The 24,930-nt window shown below is 40.4% G+C and overlaps 3 protein-coding genes across 4 annotated transcripts in view; 1 reads left to right on the forward strand and 2 right to left on the reverse strand.

Annotated features, from left to right (window-relative positions):
- Positions 1–21,893, forward strand: part of LOC138968876 (ubiquitin carboxyl-terminal hydrolase 46-like) — a 158,572-nt gene extending 136,679 nt beyond the window's left edge. Inside the window, exon 10 of the transcript XR_011456307.1 lies at positions 21,741–21,893. The gene's annotated coding sequence lies outside the window, so the exon portion shown is untranslated. The remainder of the gene's footprint in view (positions 1–21,740) is intronic.
- Positions 1,134–12,629, reverse strand: LOC138968869 (DAP3-binding cell death enhancer 1-like). Its single transcript, XM_070341533.1, has 10 exons — positions 12,482–12,629; positions 10,614–10,764; positions 8,585–8,726; positions 7,946–8,191; positions 6,353–6,577; positions 5,812–5,967; positions 4,981–5,079; positions 3,816–3,975; positions 2,941–3,063; positions 1,134–2,594 (listed from the first exon to the last, which is right to left on the reverse strand). Exons 1-10 carry the CDS (start codon positions 12,510–12,512, stop codon positions 2,239–2,241), a joined length of 1,689 nt encoding a protein of 562 aa, XP_070197634.1. The 5' UTR covers positions 12,513–12,629; the 3' UTR covers positions 1,134–2,238.
- On the reverse strand, positions 13,496–23,903 carry LOC138968877 (ELMO domain-containing protein 1-like). 2 transcript variants are annotated; one of them, XM_070341547.1, is made up of 8 exons: positions 23,827–23,903; positions 22,462–22,614; positions 21,026–21,152; positions 20,658–20,787; positions 19,855–19,988; positions 18,095–18,163; positions 17,661–17,794; positions 13,496–16,739 (listed from the first exon to the last, which is right to left on the reverse strand). In XM_070341547.1, the coding sequence occupies exons 1-8, from the start codon at positions 23,828–23,830 to the stop codon at positions 16,585–16,587; spliced, it is 906 nt and encodes a 301-aa protein (XP_070197648.1). In that variant the 5' UTR covers positions 23,831–23,903; the 3' UTR covers positions 13,496–16,584. The 2 variants fall into 2 exon arrangements, with proteins under 2 accessions (XP_070197648.1, XP_070197647.1); XM_070341546.1 differs by lacking the exon at positions 23,827–23,903 and adding an exon at positions 23,617–23,746.
- Between the last annotated feature and the right edge of the window lie 1,027 nt (positions 23,904–24,930).

Here is a 24,930-nt window from a genome sequence, read left to right on the forward strand (position 1 = left end):
AAAGGGTTTTGGTAAACCTCAACTCGCCGAAAGAGTAATGCATAACACGGGCACATGTATTTTCCTAAAACCAGTTTCTAACAAACAGAAACATCACACATACGCAACCAAACCAACCAACAACAAATTACAATTAAACATAGCAAACACTTTTGAGACCCTTCAATCATTTCAAAACCTCCTCCAACATAAAAAGGGAAAGGACTGGTGCATCAGAAGATACATCTATTGCCGATAAAAGAATAGTTGTGCACATGTGTATAAGGAAACTCCCCACGGGGAAGTCAAAGATATGATGACACCACGATAAGGCACCAACAGTGCAAATACCAAAGGAATCCAAAACCCCATTAACAAATCTCCATACAAGAATACAAACAGCGCTTCACACAGAGGCACTCTACATTTTTGAGTCAATACCTTTGCCCATAAACAATAGCCATGACAAATTAGGATGAAGCCAAGTCAAGTTTACTCTCAAATATGAGAAATTACAACTTTGGTCCCACCTATCGTAACATTTCTCTTGCATGTCAAACTTTGAACGAACACAGCCAACATGGCACTTTTAACAACCTATAAAAAGCTATTATTATTTGTCAATTTATTTACCTTGTATTTGTTTATTTTAAAATATGGTATAAATATGCTGTAATTTCTTGATCTCCACATGAAAAAAGAATTAGGTAGGTTACTGTTAAATTTATCTATTCTGTACCTTTGTGTGTAGGGTTTCAAAAGTAATACTGAGTTTTTCTGCCATTTTGTGTGGACATACACAGTCCAGTTTTTCATTTCTTTCCTTCCTACACTCTATGTTTGTGACCATGCTATGTTACTCTAATAAATATGAAACCGACATCAAAAGCACCACTCGGCTATAACAAAATTCTCTATTCAGAATAAAAGGGAATCTGTCGGCGACAGTCATACCTTTTGGGACTTCAGTGATCTAAAAGTATCGTAAAAGTTTAACTCCTGGGTCGATACAAAAAAATAAAAATAAAAGTCAAAATCTTACCCACCTTCGCGAAGCATTTATTCAATTTAGCCATCAGAAGATTTATTTTGAATTCACACGCACACTCTCTCATACATCAACAATGCTTTACTATTTACTGTTCATTGTAGGCTTCGTCCATACTTCAACACGTTTCTACATAGCTGTCCAGAAAAGAAAGGGCTGGTCTGCATGTCGAACAGAAAGGTTACATTTTGTACGTCATTCAGAAAGTGCTAGTCTGCACATCACACAGGTGGGTGCGCTTTTATTGAACCACTGCAAAACCAATTAGGGTGCACTTCACTGAACCACGGCAAAACCATTTGGGTGCACTTTACTAAACCAATGCCATTAGATTTGCAATCAAATACTGCGCAAAAGTCGAACTGCAGTCTTTACAGTGATATAGCCTGCAGCTTGAATCAAAGGAAGACAAGAAAATTTGGCTTCAAATTTTTCATCTTACAGAGAAACATGGCCAACATAACTGGTAGATAAATGGCTCAGTTTAGCACATCCGCAGCATTTTAACAAGAAAGAAACTACATTCAGAAAACTTCAGACATTCTCAAAACTTCAGATGTTCGGAAAATTCCAGACATTCAGTAAACTTCAGACATTCTGAAAGCTCCAGATATTCTCAAAACTCCAGATGTTCTGAAAACTTCAGACATTTTGCAAACTCCAGACATTCTGCAAACTCCAGATCTTTTGAAAACTTCACTGGTGTACACCAAATGCCCTGTGCTGCATAAGTGGCCAATTTGGTTTCACGGATAAGGTATCATTTACAGCTTCATGAGGTAACACTTTTCATTTCTAACAAGACAATCTGAAGCTGGGCTTGTAATGCATTTCCTTCCCCCGAAATGCCCTGTAGAAGTAGCACTACATCGGTGTTAAACAATCAGCTGAAACTAAAACACAAGATCTAAGATGTACACAAAAATGCTCACTTAGGCCTAAAGAATGTCTTGGTCTGCTACAGTACTGCATAGTCCCTGCCATGATAGGAAACCCTTGGGAACGGCCAAAAGTGTCCCTACATTGAAGGTGTCATGTCTACTTTTACCAGATTAAACAAAGGGATAAGAGAAGGCATCCCAGCTTGGTGCCAACACCTTGTCAAAACCTTGTGAAATGTCATGAGGTGTCCTCCCAGTCCTATACCAGGGGCCTCACATCACATGTCCCACTGTACTGCACTAACTGTCCCACATCACTGACATCAGTGACTACACACCTCTCAACTCGGGCATAGTAGAGGTACGGTGCAGGCCTGACAAACAACTGTGTTGTATACTAACTCGCTGGGGTAACTCCATCAAGTTGTAGCTGACTTTCTCCGCCACAAACTTCTGGTCGTCCGCAGAGAAGTTGTCTTGACCTCCGAGGGTGAAGGTCGCTCTGTTGTGACCTTCACTGTGGACGGAGTCCGATGATGGCCACGCAGATAAGCCGCCCACCAGGACGTATGTCAGACTTTCTCGCAGGTAATCCGTGAGTGTGGGAGATGAGGAGTGGGGACTTCTTCGCAGGCCAGGGGAAGGCACTGTGTCTGTTGATGCAGAGCTGGCTGCCGAGTCTTGTTCTGAAAATACAGTAGACATGAACATGCAGTGATGAAAACTGCTATAAAGTATCATGGATTCCTGAATCAAGAAAATATTCCCTGAGAGATTATCCACTACTCTAGGTAAATGTCATATAAAGTGGCATGAAATATCGTCCACTTGGCCTCCAAGCAGGTTTTTCGTAAGTTCAACAGTCTCAATTTTCATCCTTTAAAATGTTAAATCAATTTTGTACAGAGTTACAAGGATTTCGTAACTGCAAATTTACCACCTGCAAGTTCTTGAAGCCAATCTGACTGCACAACTGAATATGCAAATAACTTTGAGTATGCAAACTATGAATAATTTATGCTGATGACCCACCTGACCACTGATTGACAGCTAGCCTAGCCTCCACCTCCTGCAGTCTGAACTTAGCGCTCTCGTTCCCCAGCTCCGCTGAACGCTTGTACAGCTTCATGGCTTCTTCCTCATCACGTCTCACACCTGTAACATACAGAACACATTACAGAATACAGAATAGTTTATTGTCCAGTGAAAGAAGGAATTTGTTATAAATTTTGCGGTAAAAATGTCGAAAAGTCTTACACATTTACACTGAAACCCAGACAAGCTTCAACAAAAAGTCAACAGGATAAAGTGAGAAAAACATGCCAAAACATAAATCATATCATGTCATTGGATGATTTCTACCAAATGAATCAACTAAATAAATACAAAAGAATGTTTACATCTGCAAGACAAACGTGTCATCTTTCTGTGAAAGTCCTAGCAAGGCAAGGCAAAATGTATTCAAGTAACTCCATGGGGATACATGAAAAAAGAAAAATACAAGAACAAAAAAGAAATGCAGGTTGTTTCACTAATACATATATAAACTCATTCCGTTAAAACTTCAGAACTGCAGTCAATGAGATTTCAGGGATATCCTTGTTCCAAACAACAAAGTAAGTTCTTCAGTTTCTCCAGAACTGTTTTTCTTTGAGACTTCAGCGCTATCCCATCTTCAAATACCAAGCAACAAAGTAAGGTGTTCCATTTCAATATATATATTCAATAAAAGTGCTAGAGGCGAAATAGGGTGTTGGCCTTCCTTCGGGCCTAAAATCTCACAAGTCTGAAACATTTCCATATCCATAAAATTCAAACTGTGCCTCTCTTGTCACATCTGTCACACTACCCACACCATTGAACACATCCATAATTAATGGTCAAATACACGACTGTGCAAAACCTACCTCCAAGGCCGTACTCGTGAAAGGCAGCAATGTTGTACATGGCCCCGTCATGTCCCAGCTCTGCTGCTGCTGAGTACAGCCTGGCTGCTTCCTCGTCGTCGCTCTCCACACCCCACCCATTCTCCTGACAAATCCCCAGGAAATACTGACCCTCTGCATCCTGTAATAAGAACACAAATTTAACTTTAACAAAGTGAATTCCAATTTTCTTCATTTAAACAATGCAAATTCCCAATTCTGATAGTATTTAAACAATGCAAATTCAAATTCCAATGCAATTTTAACATTGCAAATTCTAATTCTCTCCAATTTTAAACAATGCAAAGTCCTATTCTAATGTTATTCAATTATAATGCAACTAGATGATTACCCGCTTCGCCGGGTACCGGCTTCGCCGGGAAGAAGGAGAGCCGAATACCCGGTTTTGCCGGGTACCCGGCTTTGCCGGGTGAGTGGCGCACCATACTCCGGCTTCGCCGGGTACCCGGCTTTGCCGGGTGAGTGGCGCACCGTACACTATTGACCCCACTGAAGGAAGGGAGATAAACGCGCAAAACACTGGAGAAGATAAGGAAGAGTTACTGGGAATGGATGTACAGAAAAACCATAAAAACCAAAATCGGTTCAGCGCTGCTCGCTGAGAGCACGTGTTGAAAATTTTCATCGACCAGATTGTGTCCGGGGTCTACCTGAATATGCCCACCAAATTTGAAGCAGATCCATCGAGAACTTTGGCCGTGCATAACGAACACACAGACACACACAAGCCGTATATAGATATAGAAGTCCAATTCCAATGCTTACTAAAACATACGTGGACCATGGATACTTGAGGTTGTCTGTTTCGTCTAAAAAGGGATTTAGCCCTGTAGTAACACAAAATCTCCAAAAGTCAAAAAACAAAAAGTTATTATTAGGCCTGACAGCATGCAAAAACACACACAATCATGAACACTAGTAGACCAAATGTACCATGTAAGCTGCTCTGAGGTTGTCGTTTAGTCAGGATAGTCAGCTTTAGGCCTAGCAACAAAAAAATGAAATTCAATATTTCATTAAAACTGCTCTGTCAATTAAAATATTCTGTGACATGACATAACAACACATGGCCTCATCATAAAGTTTTCCCATCAAGTACACACACTCTGACAAAGGAAAAACGTACGTTCTGATCTGCGGCAGCTTGGAAGAAAGAGGCAGCCTGGGCAAAGTCCTGTTGGTTGTCTTCATCTTCTGTATAGTACACTCCTAGATATGTTTGTGCCTGCACAACAACAAAACCCACACACGCTTTTAGTGTGAGACAATATCACCTCTATTTGCAATCACATCTCACAAAAATTAAACTAAACTGTTTTTCTCGGATCATTCACGCAAGAATTCTGTTGATAACACTGTTATTGAATCTTGTGTAATCAGTCTTATAATTACTTTGAACCTATCAACGAAGTTCCCTGTGCTACATTTAGTCCATATTGAACTGAATTACAGACGAGCGCAATAGCCTGGAGGTTAAGACGTTAGCCTTCCATGTAGAACGTTCAGGGTTCGAATCCAAGACGTGCTTGGTGGGTCATGGGAGGAGATTTTTCCGATCTCCCAGGTCAACTTCTGTGCAGACCTGCTAGCGCCTTATCCCCCTTTGTGTGTACTCATCCCCCGTAAACAGAGTATGGCTGCCTAAATGGCAGGGGAAAAAACGGTCCTACATGTAAAAACACGAGTGTATGGGGGAGTTCCACCCCATGAACGCAGAAGAAGAACTGAATGGTTCAGTGGAACCCCCTTTTAAGACCTCCAAAAATCTGAGATAATCAGGTCTTAAAAAGGAAGGAGTCTTAAAATGGGGGTCAATTTACAGAGGTTATGAACAAAAAGTCTGAGAAAACAGTGTCTTAAAAGGGAGGAAGCCATTGGGGGGTCTTAAAAGGGGGGTTCCACTGTACCGATTAGTTCCACACCAACCACCAAACAAATGTCTTTGCCAAATAAATACCTGAGCCAGCCCGTGATGTGCTGCCCTCTTCAGTAGCTGCAGAGCTTCCTCTCTGTCCTTGACCACGCCACCTTCACCCTTCAAGGTCATCAAGGCAAGGTTAAAAATAGACTGGACGTGACCCACATCTGCTGCCATGCGATAGTACGCTGCAGCCTGCAACGACAGGGACAAAAATGCATTGAATATTTGGCTGCTGAATAAATTTTTTCTAAAATGCAAGATAGACACAAAAAATTAGAGATCAAGAGTTTTTACCTACTGTATCGACATTTGTTTCGACTGAAGCAAAAGTCCAACTCTTTTCCATCAAATCAAAGACACAAACAACCAAGGAAAAGAAATTCTAAGACATACGAGAATAAACAAAGTCGAATAAGTTTTTGTCTCAATACATTAGATAAATGCTTCTTTTCAACAAAATTATGACACTTGCATCTATGAAAAATCACACAGCCTTTTCCTCTTCTGTGTCAACGCAACACTGTACAACTCTCATAACACAAAATGAGAAAAAAGGGCCACTGTGGTTTTCAAATACCTGTTCTTTATCTTTCTCCATCCCTAATCCCATCTCGTAGCAGACAGCCAGGTTGAAGTAGGCTGGAGCGTGGCCTAGCCGACAGGCCAGTCGTAAATGTTCAACCGCTACGGTCATGTGACCCTGGCTTGCTGCGCTGATCGCTGACACTGAGCTTCCCACGGCTGCATACTGTTGGCAGGACGACTCAAAGTCCTGCATGACATCATCCAGAGTTTTGTTGTCCTGAAAAATAATTCAGATGTTTTGATTAGTTTAATTAAGTGGAACACAAAACAAAAACTGGACAATCTTTAATTATAACAAAACCGAAACATACTTTTGTTGTACCCCTTCCTGTCCTAGTTGGTTTAAGCGTGTTTTATTCACGTTTTGCTGTATACAATCGTTTGACACACAAACACCAGAACGATAACAAGCAAACTGCTGATATGGACACAATAGTCCTGTCATAGTTATTGCCATCAGTTAATACTGATTATAAGGTGGACAAAGGTCACAAATTAACAAAATTAAAAAAATCTTCAGTCCCACTTCTCATCCAATACCCTAAAAAGAAACAAATCTTCAGGAATGGTAGTTTCATTTGACATCACCTGCCTTTATATGCTTGAAATTATACATTCAAATTGTGACCAGTGTTAAAAACAAACAAGTCGCGTAAGGCGAAAATACAATATTTAGTCAAGTAGCTGCCATTTTTCAGCAAGACCGTATACTCGTAGCATCGTCAGTCCACCGCTCATGGCAAAGGCAGTGAAATTGACAAGAAGAGCGGGGTAGTAGTTGCGCTAAGAAGGATAGCACGCTTTTCTGTACCTCTCTTTGTTTTAACTTTCTGAGCGTGTTTTTAATCCAAACATATCATATCTATATGTTTTTGGAATCAGGAACCGACAAGGAATAAGATGAAAGTGTTTTTAAATTGATTTCGACAATTTAATTTTGATAATAATTTTTATATATTTAATTTTCAGAGCTTGTTTTTAATCCGAATATAACATATTTATATGTTTTTGGAATCAGCAAATGATGGAGAATAAGATAAACGTAAATTTGGATCGTTTTATAAATTTTTATTTTTTTTTACAATTTTCAGATTTTTAATGACCAAAGTCATTAATTAATTTTTAAGCCACCAAGCTGAAATGCAATACCGAAGTCCGGGCTTCGTCGAAGATTACTTGACCAAAATTTCAACCAATTTGGTTAAAAAATGAGGGCGTGACAGTGCCGCCTCAACTTTCACGAAAAGCCGGATATGACGTCATCAAAGACATGTATCAAAAAAATGAAAAAAACGTATAAGGATTTCATACCCAGGAACTCTCATGTCAAATTTCAGAAAGATCGGTTCAGTAGTTTAGTCTGAATCGCTCTACACACACACACAGACAGACAGACAGACAGACAGACACACACACACACACACACACACACACACACACACACCACGACCCTCGTCTCGATTCCCCCCTCTACGTTAAAATATTTAGTCAAAACTTGACTAAATATAAAAACAAAACAGAAATGAGACTGAAAAATCATCCAGGTAGAGGAAATACCAAACCAACCAAACAACCCTGTACCTACCTCTGTCACTGAAGTAGGCTGTCGGCTTGCAGGTTTTGTCTTGCTCTTCCTTTGAGTTTGCTCACCATCTTCCTGATGAACTATGGACTTTGCAACCCCTAACCTTGACCCTGGGGGCATGGCAAAGGCCATGCGGAACAGAAGGCCTTGCCATTGCTGTCGCTTTTCTTTGTCCTTCAGAAGGTCAAGGTAGTTGTCTAGGTTTGGTCGTCGTGACAACTGAAGACCCAGCACCACTGCTGTCCCCTGGTGAAAGATGGAGAGTGGGGAAATTATAGCTGAGCAGAATGTTGTAAATATTATTACTAATCTGTAATCACACAAAAACATTATAGAACTTACCAAAATTTACAAGACTTTTGGTTCATAATCTCTTTAAATTTACCTCCCATTAAAGCCTTTTTTTCAAGACTTGCATTTAAAGAATCCAGATGGCCCTTAAAGAGGGGTTCAACTGTACTTTCCCACTGTAAAATATAATGTACAATTGCACTGTAAATAATGTTATGTTATTGTACACCCCCCCTAAGTGATTGTACAGCGCTTTGAGCATGGCTTAACTCGGGATATACACACTGTTTAAACGTTATGCATAATTATTATTCTTATTACAAGAAAGCAGAGAAAATGGAAGCGTACCCATGTGACGGCCTCTAGCGTGCATTGCTGGCCGCAGAAACGAGACCAGAAGTCGTTGTGGCAATGACGTTTCCACCAGTCGCCGTGTTCCTGGTGTGCACCCCCTTCCTCCCTGGTTCCACGGCCACTTGCAGGGCCCACACTGTAAACACACAGCCATTATCAATAATAGGTTCTTTTCAAATTAACGTTAAAAAGCAAGGTATATGACGGATGATGCGTATTGCATTACAAAGTGGCTGAAGATGTCTGCATTTGAAGGGATTTGCTCTCTCTCTCTCTCACTCACTCACTCGTGCACACACGCATGCACTCACTTCACTCACGCACAGGGTCCCCACTGGTTTTTAGAAACAAAATTCCATAACTTTTCCATGACTTTCCATGAGCCTCAATAACATTTTCCATGACTAGATCCACAGGTCGCCATTTCCGAACACGCCAACTTTTTACGTCTTGTCACTGCCAGTTTTGACACTGGCTTGCTTTGCACTGAATTTGAGTCAGTTTCTACGCAGTGTCTCTTCGACAAGCAAGTCAAGCATTTGCTACGCAGTCAGATTATCGGTAATGTTTGCTGGTCCTGTCATTTCACTAAACTGGACCACAGGCGGAAGGTATCGTTCACTGGACCACTACTTTCATAGAAAGTCTGTGACTGGACCAGCCACTGTTTGTATCCATCTGCACTTTCGTAAATTCCGTTTCGTAACCGTCACTGTGACTTGACGAACTGTCATTTTTTTCACCGCGATACACAGTTCATTGCGAAGATCTTCCTTGGTAATTCGTTCCAATTCCGCATACTTTTTGTTGTCAAGAAACAACTCGAAAGAAAGTTTCAAACTCATCATCCTCCATCTGGGTGGCCGAGTGGTAACGCACTTGCGCTCGGAAGCGAGAGGTTGCGAGTTCGACCCTGGGTCAGGGCGTTAGCAATTTTCTCCCCCCTTTCCTAACCTTGGTGGTGGGTTCAAGTGCTAGTCTTTCGGATGAGACGAAAAATCGAGGTCCCTTCGTGTACACTACATTGGTGTGTGCACGTTAAAGATCCCACGATTGACAAAAGGATCTTTCCTGGTAAATTTGTATAGGCATAGATAAAAATGTCCACCAAAATACCCGTGTGACTTGGAATAATAGGCCGTGAAAAGTAGGATATGCGCCGAAATGGCTGCGATCTGCTGGCCGATGTGAATGCGTGATGTATTGTGTAAAAAAAAATCCATCTCACACGGCATTGAATATGTGCGCGATATAAATTGCATAAAAAAAAAATTTAAAAATTAAAAAATCCCTGCGCTTAGAACTGTACCCACGGAATACGCGCGATATAAGCCTCATATTGATTGATTGATTGATTGATCTTGCTTGTCGAAGCGCTAAAGTACTTTATCGATGCAAAAACAAAAGCAGAAAACTTCGACGAAACCGACTCAAATGCAGCGCAGACGACACGACGAGATAACGGAAGGAAGTGAGCCTCGCTTTGGCTCAAGTGCTGTTAAAAATACCGTTATTCTCGTATGCAAATACAAACGAGAAGTTGGTCATACGAACAAGTCTTGTGCTGGCGACGCAAATCGCTGCTGGCTGGGCAACAAAAATAGCCGCTGGCGTGCTAAAGGTTAATTTTTTTTTCTTTCTTATTTTTGTTAAATTCCATGACTTTCCATGACTTGAATTGAAATTCCATGACTTTCCAGGCCTGGAAAATTAAAAATCAAATTCCATGACTTTCCAGGTTTTCCATGACCTGTACGAACCCTGCACGCACTCACTCATGCACACACTATATCTCTCTCTCACTCATGCACACACACTCACTCATGTCGGCACGCAATATCTCTCTCTCTAAAACTCTCTCTCTCTCACTCACTCACTCACTCACTCACTCACTCACTCACTCACTCACTCACTCACTCACTCACTCAAAGACACACAAATAGGCACATACATTCACTCACTGTTACAAAGAGCTTATAATTCAAGTCATAACACTACCAAGCATGAATAAAACTCAACAAACCAGACGCATGGTGTTTCCTGGTCCCTGCTTTCCTGGCACTGAGAACCCCCCAGGGACTCGCTGACAAACTTGTCCACTTCATGTTCCGCCTTTTCCTCCTCACAATAAACTCCAGCTGATGCTCGCGGACCGTGGAATTGCTGACGAACAACTGAAAGTGAAAAGAACAGTCGATTTATTTACTTTCCCAACTTTTTGGCACTGAAATACAGCGTTTCTTTTACTGAGGGAAAGAATCATGGATCACATAATGACATATATATATGAGAAGCTTTTACTTGAGCATGTGCGCTAATTACTTGATTAATTTATTATTGTTTTATTACATTTAATTTGAATAAAAATGTTTTAACCAAAAGAATCAAGAAACCTCACCTCAAATGAGCCGTGAATTGAGATTGAAAAACAGCAATAAAAAGCTAAATAAAGGCTGCTCATAGATGGACAGAAAGACAGACAGTCACTAACAGTAACACAGACTGCATTAAAACAAGAAACCATACATTGTTTTCCACAATGTAAGTCTGAATCGGTTTCATCCTAATGTTTTCTTAATGACATGCTTACCTAAAAATGCAATAAAGTACAACAGTATACAAGTTGCAGAGGAATGAGGCTGGAGGCTTGACCCACACACTGGCATTTCAATAAAACACTGACCACTGACTGAGGCTGAATCATCATTCTGTGTGGGAACGGGGCAGTGATATAATCACCTTATGTTATGAGCTGGAAAGAAATTTCCCACTACACTATAAAAGCCCATCCATTGTTCTCAGAAAAACGACGAGAATAGCCATGATGCAATAATGCACATCATCAAGCCATTAGTGACCTGCAGCAGTGCAGGAGGCTATGCATGTTCAAACAAGCTTCAACAGCGCCCTAGAAATAAGTAGAATAAAAAAGTGCAGAAGGAATCGGTAATGTTTTTGTTAATTACAGCTCACATGCTCTAACGGCCTCTCTTCAGCCGTCTCCCCAACTCTCTCTCTCTCTTTGATATGAACAGTATGATGGAAGGACGCTGGTTCTGTGCGACGCTTAGTTTTCGATATAGGTGTGACCGACGAAGAACAGGACATCACATTCCAAATAAGCACGACTATGTTGCAGGTGGTAGCCGCTGAGATTGCATTTCTTGGGGAGGTTTCCGCAAAAATAGATATTACACGATTTGCACGAAACAGTTGAGAAGCAGACGATCTCTGAGATCTCTGTTCGTCTCGTGATAACGTTATTTTGTATGATAACGATTCACTTGCAAACTAAAATGTTGCGTTGTGCGGGTGTTTGGGTGGCCACGTGATGTACACAAAGCAAAGTGCGGGACGGACTCTGCTCTGTGCTGTAACACTGGCAAGATCAAAACACGAGAAAAACTATTTCGTTATGCTGGCAGCCACGGGGGATGTATGTATTTTTCAAATGGTTGTAAAATAAGTCTTGTATTTATCACCGTACTCAGGCCCTGTTCTTTTTTTCGTCACACCTACAACCGTTATTTCTTGTGAGCGACGCAGCATTAGTAAATAAGACTAAGAATGTGGAAACCTCAAACCTCTTATCTGAGGGTAATTCCCACTGTGCTAAAAATAGCAAAAGGGGTATTCTTGCGTCATGTGAGTTTCGTTCTAGTTTATGGGCCTGACTTTTTCATCTTGCAACGAAGGAAGGTAGCTGCCGGTAATTTAATAAAAAAATTGGTACCCAAAATTGACCAAATTAATCACGATACTCGGCACCTGCTTAGAAAGATAACTGACCACAACAGCACCAATAAATAGGTCATTCAGGAGGTCACCCTTGCCAATGTTTACCAACACGTTTCTCTCAAAGAAACACGAAGAAATGACAACGATCCTTACCACGCGGTATGCAGTTCCAAAATCTCCACATTTCTGATCACTGTCGCTAAGTTTCTGGCACCAACAATGTTGTTTTCAGGCCCGTCTAGCCTGGAGAGACGGGCGAATGGCAGCAACACATAGCCGCCATCTTGCCTATGTAGTTGGGGCTAACCTTGTCCTTGACTTTGTGTCTCGGCTCTACAGACCCAAGTCCATGCAGGAGTTTGGTACCCCTGAGCTGCCTGGAACCTATAAGTGGCGGACTCATAACAGGAATGGCAACTAAAACAATCAGATTTAGTCGAAAAAACAGGAATAACCGCATGCTCTGCTAGATAAACACAAACAAACAAGCAAATACAAAAACTCAAACAGTATGATTCTGACTGGTATGAATTAAACAAAAGTAAGTGATGCCTGCAGTATGTGGGGAGAATGGTAACTTACATGAGGTGTGTGTTAAAGAGCGAGGGAAAAATGGTAGGAGAATGTGTTTGAATAGAATAGTGGTTCAGCATTCTAACACTAATCAGTGATATTTTATAGTGCTTTTTAATCATGTTTTATCTGTTTAAATCTATATGAATTTCTCATGGACAGCTGATGAATAACAGTAACTCATTTCAGTTTTGTTTCATAGACTATTTAAGTTTACAGTCAGACTACGGATGTATACCAGTTTTGTTTACCATTTCATTCTAGCAAGGATCTTAATTCAGATACGTCTATGACTCTACCCATTCTGTGTTTTTTTGTGTGGGTGGGGTTGGACATTAATGCTTTTACTTTCAACCTCCTTTTAACTTTTGTTTTTCTCAATTGGCTCCAGAATACTTAACCCGTTTTATAAGATATACACACAAACACACACACACACACACTGACACCCACACACATGCAAATTCACACACACACACACACACTCATACAGAGACCGAGTCACACACATAAAACTTTACTCACACAGACCACACACTCTCTATCTCTCATTAGGTGCATGCCATCAAATAAGTGAATACACCAAAGAGGAAGCATGGTTTCACAGTTTTATTCATTGAAAGGAAAAAAAAGGATATCCTCGGTTTGTATGTGCGTGTCTGGATTGTGTGTGTGTCTGTACTTGTGTGTGTGTGAGTAGATATATGTATGCGCGTTCACACATGTGTGAGTGTGTGTTCTTTATGTCCATCTTTGCATGTGTTCAAGTACTAAATGTTGGTTGCAGTCAAAAGGCATCCACTAGAAGAACTATTTCATGTGTCAAAAAAACAATCGAGCATGTAATGACAAAAAACACAAACCAGCTAGTGTTCCAGTGTTCCATACACCAGGTCATCTAGCACAGGGCAAACGCCCCAAACCTAGGACTAGCAACTGGAGCACATGTACAACGAGTGAATAAGCAAACATGCAAACCATATAAACAGATCCACTTTCATGAAAAAGTTTTAACAAGCAGTCACGTACATACACTGTTTTCCTTAATTTTATTACTAAAAAGCTTGAAACTCTGTTCTCAGAGGATTGTACGTTACTGAAAATTTACTTCCATACCGTATTTGGTACATTTCATGAAACATTAAATTTTTCTAATTATGCTTTTTGAGTTCAATATCAAAACAACACCAGATGAGTTGTGAAAGATGTTCATGACCTTTAGAAACATGATCAAATGTTACATAAAATGAACATGTTAAAGAAAAAAACAGCTCACTGGAACACAATCATTTCATTAAAAGACCCAACACCCTGTGTTGAAACAAATAACACAAAAAGAACTCTCACCATATGCATAATTATATTTATTGCACACTGACACTTCATGGCAGGTATAGCTCTATTTAGCAGGTGTATTTAGTCCCATAAACTGGCCTGGTACTTATAACATCTCACATATGATATGCACACATAAACATTGACAAATCTAGAAGGAACACATGTCTACTATTCCTGACGTGTGAATGAGTATAGTAGAACCCTCCTCTTAAGACCTCCAATTTAAGACTTTACCACCCTTTAAGACTTTCTTTCATGTTTTCTGTCCATAACCTCTGTAAATTAACATCCATTTTAAGACTCCCTTCTGTTTAAGACCTGATTTTCTCATATTACTGGAGGTCTTAAAATGGGGTTTTGCTATTCAACCATACACATTTATACAAAAACATGTTTGGCATGATTGGCCTGAGACCTAAACATGAAGACAAGGTGTACTGTACATTTAAACCTTCTATGTTCCTTTTCTGTACACATGTACCCGTTTAATTAATATCATCAGGTTCATTCCTTTGACCCTTTCTTGACCCTAGCACCCTGATTCGCTAACCCTTACGGCTCTGACATTGCAATTTAGCGACACATCTCAGCCCTGACATCACTACCTTACTTTTCAAACAAAAGAATGGCCTTTTCAGCTTTCAACTAAAATGAAAGCAAAACCAATGGTGCACTTGTTCAAAAGTTATAAGCAGTTAAAGATTAAAACTTAAGATTGTGTGGGGCTGGTAGTAGTACAAAAGTCCTTTAGAAATCTTGAAGTAGAATGGATGGGGCTGAACCGATTAATGACATTCAAGAAGTACAATGCATCTTTTTTTCCCACTAGAAAGTCAAGAAAGTTAAGGTTGATGCACGCCAGCAGCACAGTACCACTGCAAAAACAGTTCCCCAGCAGGTGCATACATGTACTTAAAAATGAAGCACACTCCTTCCCATGTCAATAGTTGGGCTCACCGTGACAGATGTGACCAGGCGTGTGATAAGACCGTCCCACCACTTGGTCACATACCCACAATCAACAGCCTGGATGCTCTTTCTGCACAGTGGGGATTAAATACAAAATTGATTCAGCCAAAAATTCCAACTTGCTACAGCAAGCAGTCTAGGTGTTGATTTTGGGTATGCGTCTCCAAGGGATGGTCTTACCATAAAAACCTGGTCACAACTGAGAGTGTTAGCTGAACTGCTTTTATGAGGAGTGTGCCTTTAAAGTGTAATACATATACATGACTGATTTCAGGGGTTCAAAGTCTGGCTAAATCACAAATACAAATAAATCACAGCATGATTGTTTATAATTTTTGAGATGGCAAGAGAAGTTTTTCAAGAAAAAAAAGCATAGCAAACCAACATGTGAAACATAATTTCAACCTCTGATGTAGTACGCAGTTTTGAATGCAAGAAAACATTATCTTATTCATCCTCACTGTTGTGAAAATCCTGCCTCTACTGTCACATTCCTGACATCACATTATAGTATTTTTTAGGCAAGAACTTCCATCGGAGGTACTGCCTCTTCTTCTGTCGCTGGTATAATTTTTGCCACAAGATATGTCAGGGAGGGAATGTCTATTACTACAAGACACAAGAAGTAGAGCGGTATTTTTACAGGTTTGGGAATTTGTTGTTAGGAGTGATGGTTCTTGGTCCTCAAACAGGAATGAATATATATTATGCACAGCTGTTGTGCAATCATAATAATAAAGAAATGATAAGTACAGTATTCAGATACTGCCACAAAGACAGCATCATGTTGTGGATGCAGAAGATTTCTCTACAATTTGATGATACTACTGGTCTCTGTAAAGCCTTTTTTCTTACAATTGGATCTTGAAATTTGCTTCAGTAACATTTTCCCCATAATAGCACTTGTAGCAGTGGAGCAAATCCAAAGCCCAAGGGAAGGTACTCTGGACGTCACCACAATGTGCATGCATATATGCTTTTCTATCATGAGTATATTACATCACAAAATGTACTTTACGTACTTGATAAAGTAAGAAAATTGTAACACATAGTACTTTGTTCCCTTTTCGCCACTTCAACACAGACTAGGCCTGTCGCAGGCACATCTTCCATCAAAGTGGCTTCAGTTGCACTTGTAACAGTGCAGCGAAAGAGAGAGTATGACTTAATTACTTTAGTAGCAGTTTTAACAGTGAAGGGGCAGAGAAAGTGTCACTGCCACAGGCAGTTTTCCTTCAGGAGTCTTTAACGAGGCTGAGATCACAGGTGTAACAGTAAAAGGGCAGAGAAAGTGTCACTGTTGCAGGAAATCTCCATTCAAGAGTCTTCAACGAGACTGAGATCACAGGTGTAATAGTGAAGGGGTTGAGACAGTGTCACTGCTGCTGAAAGTCTGTCTTCAGGGTGGTCTTTGGGTCTTTGAGGAGACTGATGATGTGTCTCCTGAACTTTTCACGGATACGACTGAACTCCATGATGTCCTTGGGCTTCTCCTTGAACCAAAACTTGGTGAACTCTGACATCAGGTAACCTGCACAAGCCGCACACAAAAATAGTTTAGTCTTCATGCTAAGTGGGAGTTCTGACTAGAATAGGCAATGTTCGGAAATAACTCTGTTGTGTTTGTTGTGAAACAGTGAATACTGCTGCATTTACTTTTCCAAATGACATTATAGGCCAGTCACTAGCAAGGGGTGTGTCTAAAACATGTGGACAAGGAGCATGTGTTGAAAGCTTGCCTCACTAAAAGCAAGAGTATTCACCCCTTGCACAACCCATACAAACCCGACAGAATTATTTCCCGAGTTTTTCTATTTTTTTCAAACTGAAATATTCACCCGTTGAAATATAAAAAAGAAAACCATTCTCTCAATCAATCAATCAATATGAGGCTTATATCGCGCGTATTCCGTGGGTACAGTTCTAAGCGCAGGGATTTATTATTTTTTAAAAATTTTATTTTTATGCAATTTATATCGCGCACATATTCACAACGATGCCAATTGACTCCTTAGAGTAATTCAAAGTTCTTAAGTAAACATTAGGCCTCATCATAAAGAAATGTCTACTCGGCTGATTCATGAGTATGCCTTTATGGTTATAGGCAAAGGACGTTCACAAATGAAACCTTAATAGACAAACTCTGGAAGCAACTCAGTCGGGTTTGCACGGGTTGTGAAAGAGTAAATACTCTTGCTTTTAGTGAGGCAAACTTTTTACAAGTGCTCCTTGTCCACATGTTTCAGACACACCCCTCGCTAGTGACTGGCCTATTTTGTCGTGGGAAAGTTGGACTCACTAAAGGCAAGAGTATTCAATCTTTCACAACCCATACAAATTCGACAGAGTTACTTGTGAACATCGTCTATATAGATTTGATATCTGTGTGAGTGTAAGCTCTCATAATAAGAGAAGATAACCTTGTGTTATCACATACAAAATAACAACTTACAGTAAACTTCATGGTAGGCATCCATGGAGGGACGAGGGTTGTGCAGGTTGTAAAAGTGAGTGCGTAGTTTTCGCTTCGTCATCAGTGTATACTGTAACTCAGTAATGTTGATCCCAACAATGGCAAAAGAAAATCTGCAAGCAGACAAGAAAACAGGTTAAACTTGTCACACTCACAGTCAAGTACCATCCACAATTTTACGCATCAGCACAAAAAGATGAAGATAAATAAGAGAAGAAAAGTCACTATATAAAGGCATTTTGAGTCCATGAAATATATTTTGTTAAACTAATAAAAACTGTGCAGATAAAACATCACTTTTTTTTAGGATGTATAAAATGAAGGAGACACAAACAAACATGCCAACAAACAAACAAATAAACAAACAAGAACAAAAGTAATAAATTGCAACCTTACAAGGACAATGTACTTACCCATGTTTAGGATGACTAGACTTTGAAAGAGCATTGAGAGCTTCATCGCCATATTTTTCCGCAAAGTACCTGAAACATGTTAAAATCAGCATTAATTGCACATTATAAAAAAATATTTTCTACAGTACATCACTTAATGCTAATCATGCTTTAAATTTCTAAAGAAATTTCAACTTCTGACATTTTTGCTGACTGGCATTTCTCCATAGGATGCACAACCATATCAAAATGAAATCAGACTGGATCTGGTAATGGTCAGATAAAATACCGTCAACACAGGCCAACTCAAGCAAAGTACAGATAAATCAATTAAAACACTTTTCTCTATTGGTCTTGAAGCAGCCTTCAAAGGCAACAATTACACAGTTGTATTGTCTTTGTTATGGTGAGTAAGGATCTTTTTTTCATTTTGATTAAAGGCACAGTAAGCCTCCCGTAAACCATCACAGATACGGTCAGGCTTTTACATACAGTACAAACACCCTTTCATTTAAACACTCACCGATTGAGAACATCCTAGGTGCCCTCCGTAAAGAGCGAACAATTTTCAAAGAATTTATTTTTGCGTGGTTTATCTTACCCCTGAGCCATCGTGAACCCGTGTGATCCAGTTTCCCTTTTTCACAATGTAGTCGTCAGTCATTTGAATGCGACTCGATGTGAGCTTATTTACAATAGCACGTTTTTATGCACGAAACAAACGGCTGTGGTTCACAAGAACTCTAGCGATGGCTTTTGACTGTTGAGAGGAACGGCGATATGCACTGATAAACCGTCGTCTGCTACGACCCTTGCGTGACCCTGCTTCCGGGCTTTTCTTTTTTCAAACTTTCACAACTTCGAATTGTACTGATCTTGTCTTGATGAAAAAAGAATTCTTTTATGATGAAAGAATGTTTGTGTAACAAGCTGTCAATTTATTATTTAGATTTTAAAAGTTAGGTCTAGCGCAAAAACGCACCACGGTCCAAAAACATTTTGATAATCATCGATTCACGGCTATCGCCAGTTTACATCGATAGAATGAGACCCGAAGAGAAGTAACTCATGTTTGACCTGAGTTCAGGATGGGTCCAAAAAGTGTTCGAGACAATCTGCAAAATTAATTCTTTAAAAATTGCTCGCTCTTTACGTAGGGCACCTGGGATGTTCCCGTTTGGTGAGCGTTCAAATGGAAAGGTGTTTGTACTGTGTGTAAAAGCCTGACAGTATCTGTGATGGTTTATGGGAGGCTTACTGTCCGGGCGTGAATTCCGGTATTCATAACAGCCGTCCAGCACCAAAACGAGGCGCCATTGTTGTTGAGGACCAAGTCCACGAAAATAAATTCTTTGAAAATTTCTCACCCTCGACAGAAAGCAGCCAGGATGTTCCCGTTCGGTGAGCGTTCAAATGGAAGTATGCTTGTACTATATGTAGACGCTCGGGGAGCTCTGTGATGGTTTACGGGAGGCTTACTGTGCCTTTAATTTATCATCACATTGCTGGGAAATCTGGTTCGCTTCCTCTCAGTGAAAAGCTAGCAGCAACAAGAGTTGAGCTACCCAGGTGTGTGCGTGTTTAGGTGTTATAAGCCACCTGTACATATGGCAGAATGGCCAAGGTCCTTTACGTGCCACTGTGGTGACACAGGGGCGGGACATGGATACCTTCTGAGTCTGCGCATAAAGTTGACCCATGTGCCTCACCAGCAGTCAGGTTTTTAATTGTTTGATTGTTTATTTGTTTTTTGACAAACGAAACACAGTGAAACAACTCACAAAAGCTGGTCAAGACCCAGCATGCCCATGCCCCGAAAATCGGTGGCGGGGTCGTTTCCTTGGAAACCAAGCTCTCCCCACTGTGCACATTGTCTGGATTGCAGCTTGGTGCCCGGCTTGTACAACTCCCATAGCTGCATGGCATGACAAGATAACATTATCAATGTACTCACCAGAAAACAGCAACAAGAACAAATGAACATTGATAAGTTTCGACTTTTGTCTTCATCAGCAAAACAACAAGAAACTGAATAGAAGAGTAGACACAGAAAAAAATGAAGAAAATGGGCACAGAAGAATACAGACCGAGTCTAACGTCACACAAAAAAAGAAGAAAATGGGCACAGAAGAATACAGACCGAGTCTAACGTCCCACAAAAAAAGAAGAAAATGTAAGGGAGGAAGTCATAATGACTTCCATAGGTGCATGAAAAGAAAAACAAATTTAACAATAAGTAAAGTTCACATCTATGCTTTTTGAAATGATGTTTTATATTTCTGTCTTAAAACACTTTTTCCCAATTGCTTGGAACTGTGCACATCAAATGATTCAGATTTGGTTCACAAATATATAAATACAATTCATCTCAAATCTGAAACACCATTACATGTAATAGTAATACCATGTAATAGTAATAAAGTCTCCAAGCTTTTCATTTTTGTCTATAAGCTGTAGAATCTTTGGTTCTGCCTGGGGGACTAAACACTGAGCAAAGGATCAACCAAGTGTGTCTTCCCTACCAATAATATAAAACAAACAAAAATTAACTTAATGTTGAGGAACGGTCATGTAATTAAATTACCTTCAGAAGTTTGGCTTCATGCTCTGGGTTAGCTGTTGAATATTTGACCTTGCGATGACCTTCAACCAGAGCCTCAAGGTTGTTGAAACCACTTATATACGTCAAGCACCGGCGAAGAGTCTCCTCAAATCTGCAAAGAAAGTCAAAATACAAAAAATAAAAGACACAGAAATATGCACTGCAACAGTGAGACTACACTGTATTTGTAATAATTTGTTTGGAACTGCGGGATAAAATTTCAACTGCTGCTTTGATGTTCAGGCGGTCAATAGATTAGTGATAACACCCAAGATACTGCTTAAAACTTATTGTGTAAAAGATCCAAACTTAATTTAGCTCATAATATACATGTATGCAAATGTACTTACTTGGTATGTATATCTACAACGATGTCTTTTTGATGAATGACATTCTTCACTGCTTCGTCGACATCCACTCTGTCACCACGAGAAAGTTCCTTCAGCGCCGAAGACTTTGATTCTCTCAGAGACTTCTCTGTAATTGAAAATATTTTCACATTTGAAAGAGGGTGATTTCACATGTAATACTTTGCAACCTTAAGCCTGTCATTAACTGGGTGAAGTCGACTGCGTGAAGTATACTTTGCAAAGCTGACCGCACAAAGCTTTAGCACTGCGTTTTTGATAAAAAGACTTTGCAAAGTCTACGTGAAGTTGACTTCAGGCTCAATTAAGGACTGCCTTTAAAGGTCCTTGTCTACATTTTTATACCGAAATCGCCATTTGACCATTAAAATGCAGAGTCTATTATCTACAAATATCAACAATACACCCCCTTTCGATCAGGAAAGACGAAGCCAGTGTAGCCGTTTGAAAATTCATTGTAGTATTCCAGCGTAGTACTCATAGTAGGATATCCTTATTTGGAAAATGCCAAGCGCAAAACTCCTCTCAAATCCCGTGCATTTCATGCGTTTAAAAAAAAGCGTGGACAGCGCTCCAGTGTCAAACTGTTGCTGCACTTGTTTGGGCGTGGCTATAAGCATAGTGACATGAATTTGATTGGTCAGTATTTTTAGGCAAAGCACATGTTCTCAGCAAACAGAAAACAAAATATTGGAAGCGTGAGTCACGCTACCCAAAAATAAAATCTTTTTTTACATATTTTTTTTTCTATAACTTTTTTCCCCATGGTTCATTCATCATCTGACATAACTTTTTAGCGAAATCTAACCATAAAATTATTGAAAAAAAGCAAAAATGTAGACGACCACCTTTAATAGACTAAATAGCTTTTCTGATTTGACAATTCAACACATCACTTGCCTGTCCATGACTTTTTGTTGTTGTTGCTGATAACAGCATCGTGAAACTTACTTTTCAACTTTCCATCAAGTCAGATCTTTTTGTAATATGTTGTCTCATGTGGTTACACTGAGCACATCTGCTGAACTTAGGGGGATAGTGTTTTGTTAGGGGGCACAGGTGATAGAGGACACAGGCACAGCAAAAGCGCTGAGTTTCCAATACTTGACGCACCAAGTGTTGCACGCATCTCAGACAAAAGACAGCACTGCAATGCTCCTGCGGCCACTACAATGAACGCCCCCCTTTGTAACTTTCAAGACCTCCAAAAATCTCAGAAAATCAGGTCTAAAAAAGGAGGGGATCTGAAATGAGGGTACATTTACAAAGGCTATGAACAGAAAATCTGAGAAAACAAGGTCTTAAAAGGGGGGGGTTCCACTGTATCAGCCTATCACTGATACCACCTTGCAAATTGAGCTAAGGGTTCACAACTCCAGCAGAAGTGCTCATCCTGTCAATCCTGTCAGAATACCCACCGATTCGCTTGGTCTGCTTGGAACCTGGCTGCTCCTCATAAGTGATGCGCAGCAACTGGCACTTGCCTGTCACCTTGCGAAGAATCCACTTCAACATGGGTCTCAGCAACACAAGTAGCTGTGTCCATAGACTTGCGATCAGCTCGGAAAACACTGCACAGTACACACACACACACATAGAGTCACAGCCACTTCAACATGGGTCTCAGCAACACAAGTAGCTGTGTCCATAGACTTGCCATCAGCTCGGAAAACACTGCACAGTACACACACACTTAGACATAGAGTCATAGACATTGAAGAGTGTGTTGGCAATTAATATCCAGAAATGGCCCTGTGTGAGGTTTGTGATCATGCTTAATGATTCTCAAATGCAGTCAAAATGCTTATTCTCCTTTCTTTATGTTTTCGCATATCACAAGATAAATGTCCGTAATACGTTTAGAGGCCTACAGGCGAAGACGTAAAGCACCAAATAGTCAGTCAGTTAACATCAATAAACCCTATCAGTAAATTCCAAGCTCTTGAAAACTTCAAAGCAAAGCATGTGGTACAGCTATCTCGCGCGAGCTGCGAAAGCCAAGGTTCGAAGTTCTCACGACGTTTCAAGCATGAGCTGCTCAGATACCGAAAACGTCTATTGCATAGGGCTGTTCTGGAGATATATAGCCAATTGATTATTTGGAATAAGATATTTTCTTCAAGGTCCATGGCAAAAACTTAACGTCAAATAAAATCCAGATCAAGGATTACAATCTGCAAAATGAGTGTTGTTACAGATCAATACTTCTGTTAATTGTTATAGTTTTTCTTGCACTTTTCTGTGTGTGTGTGTGTGTGTGTGTGTGTGTGTGTGTGTGTGTGTGTGTGTGTGTGTGTGCGTGCATGCATGCGTGCCTGTGTGCGTGCCTGTGCGCGCGTGTGTGTGTGCATGCGTGCGTGTGTGTGGAGTAACCGAATCTCTCTGTGGCCTATTTATTTACTCTGGTGTTTCGTAGTATGCTACTGTTATTGGTGTTAGAATGCCCTTGTATTTCCACACTTAAACTGCCTAAGACTTCCAGTCAAACGAGGAGACTGTCTTGGAAATGAAATATATAAATATTATTATCAGAAAGCCCTTTTCATCAAAAGAATCCAAACACATAAACTTACTGTCAAAGCCGGACACAGAATCGGGAAATAGACTGATACTGTTACTTGTTAGATCTGGCAACCAAACAGAAAGCGGTCTGCAGTGCCATAGCATAGGCATAGACAGAATGACGCTTCCTCAAAAATCGCGACACCAAACGTACTTACTTCCACAAATATTTCAATATTTAAAGAAAATTTAGTCATAAACAAAGACGCTCACGTGCATACCCATTAATAGAAAGTTACGTGCTCCTCTCTGTACAAGTTGTTGTTGATAATGTGCGGGAGGAATGGCTGTCTACCGGAAGTACATGATCAGTCTTGCTCAATTCGTTCTAGGCTCTCTGATACATATGACGCACAAGACAGAACAAGTTGCGCTGCGATCGCATTGCATTATTTCTCTATCACTGAGGTTCAGCAGAGATCATAGGAAGGCAGATCTGCCTTTGAAGTTATCCCAATGTTTGGGGGAGAAAAAATGTGTGTGTGTGTGTGTTACATATAAGTTAAGTGTGTGTGTGTGTGGGGGTGGGTGCATGCATGTGCGTGTTTGTGCGGCATGCGTGCGTGTCCCAGTCAAATTCAGTTCCCGGCATAACTGAACTTATAACTGTGGTTTTTTTCCGGGCCCGAATCCCCCTCTCCTTTCGGTGTGTGTCTTAATTGTATCCCTTACAAACAACATCCTCCCTTACACACACACTGCATAACCCTCACAAACAAATCATATATAGTTTTGATAAGTTCACTGATCTGAGTAGTTCCGGCCGCCGAACCGCCCCTCTCCCCCATTTTCCACCGTAGCTTCTCTTTGTCTCATTCTCTCCCCTTTAGTTTATCTCGTCTACATACTTGAGTGAGTAACTCCTAGTACTTTACTTTGTTCAATAATCAATCATGCGCAGAGCATTACAAATGTCCCAGTGATGACGCTATACTGTAGTCTTTGCAGCCTAATCGCTGTCCACACCTAGCGTGACGTCACATCAGGCCCGCCAAACGGGCTAAAACTGCGTCGGCTTTTTATATTTAGTCAAGTTTTGACTAAATATTTTAACGTAGAGGGGGGAATCGAGACGAGGGTCGTGGTGTATGTGTGTGTGTGTGTCTGTCTGTCTGTCTGTCTGTGTGTGTGTGTAGAGCGATTCAGACCAAACTACTGGACCGATCTTTATGAAATTTTACATGAGAGTTCCTGGGATTGATATTCCCGAACGTTTTTTTCATTTTTTTGATAAATGTCTTTGATGACGTCATATCCGGCTTTTCGTGAAAGTTGAGGCGGCACTGTCACGCCCTCATTTTTCAACCAAATTGGTTGAAATTTTG

This window comes from Littorina saxatilis, linkage group LG6 (assembly GCF_037325665.1).
Source record: "Littorina saxatilis isolate snail1 linkage group LG6, US_GU_Lsax_2.0, whole genome shotgun sequence".
NCBI lineage: Eukaryota > Metazoa > Mollusca > Gastropoda > Littorinimorpha > Littorinidae > Littorina > Littorina saxatilis.

Coding starts and splice junctions, on each gene's coding strand:
- LOC138968869 (XM_070341533.1), bottom strand. CDS start 12,512: ATGTGGAGATTTTGGAACTGCATACCGCGTG. Junction 5,080..5,811: donor CACATCACGGGCTGGCTCAG/GTATTTATTTGG, acceptor GTTGTTGTGCAG/GCACAAACATATCTAGGAGT. Junction 2,595..2,940: donor AGCTGTCAATCAGTGGTCAG/GTGGGTCATCAG, acceptor CTGTATTTTCAG/AACAAGACTCGGCAGCCAGC.
- LOC138968877 (XM_070341546.1), bottom strand. CDS start 23,716: ATGCCTATGCTATGGCACTGCAGACCGCTTTCTGTTTGGTTGCCAGAT. Junction 20,788..21,025: donor GTTGTAGATATACATACCAA/GTAAGTACATTT, acceptor CTTTCTTTGCAG/ATTTGAGGAGACTCTTCGCC. Junction 18,164..19,854: donor CTGGGTCTTGACCAGCTTTT/GTGAGTTGTTTC, acceptor AACATGTTTCAG/GTACTTTGCGGAAAAATATG.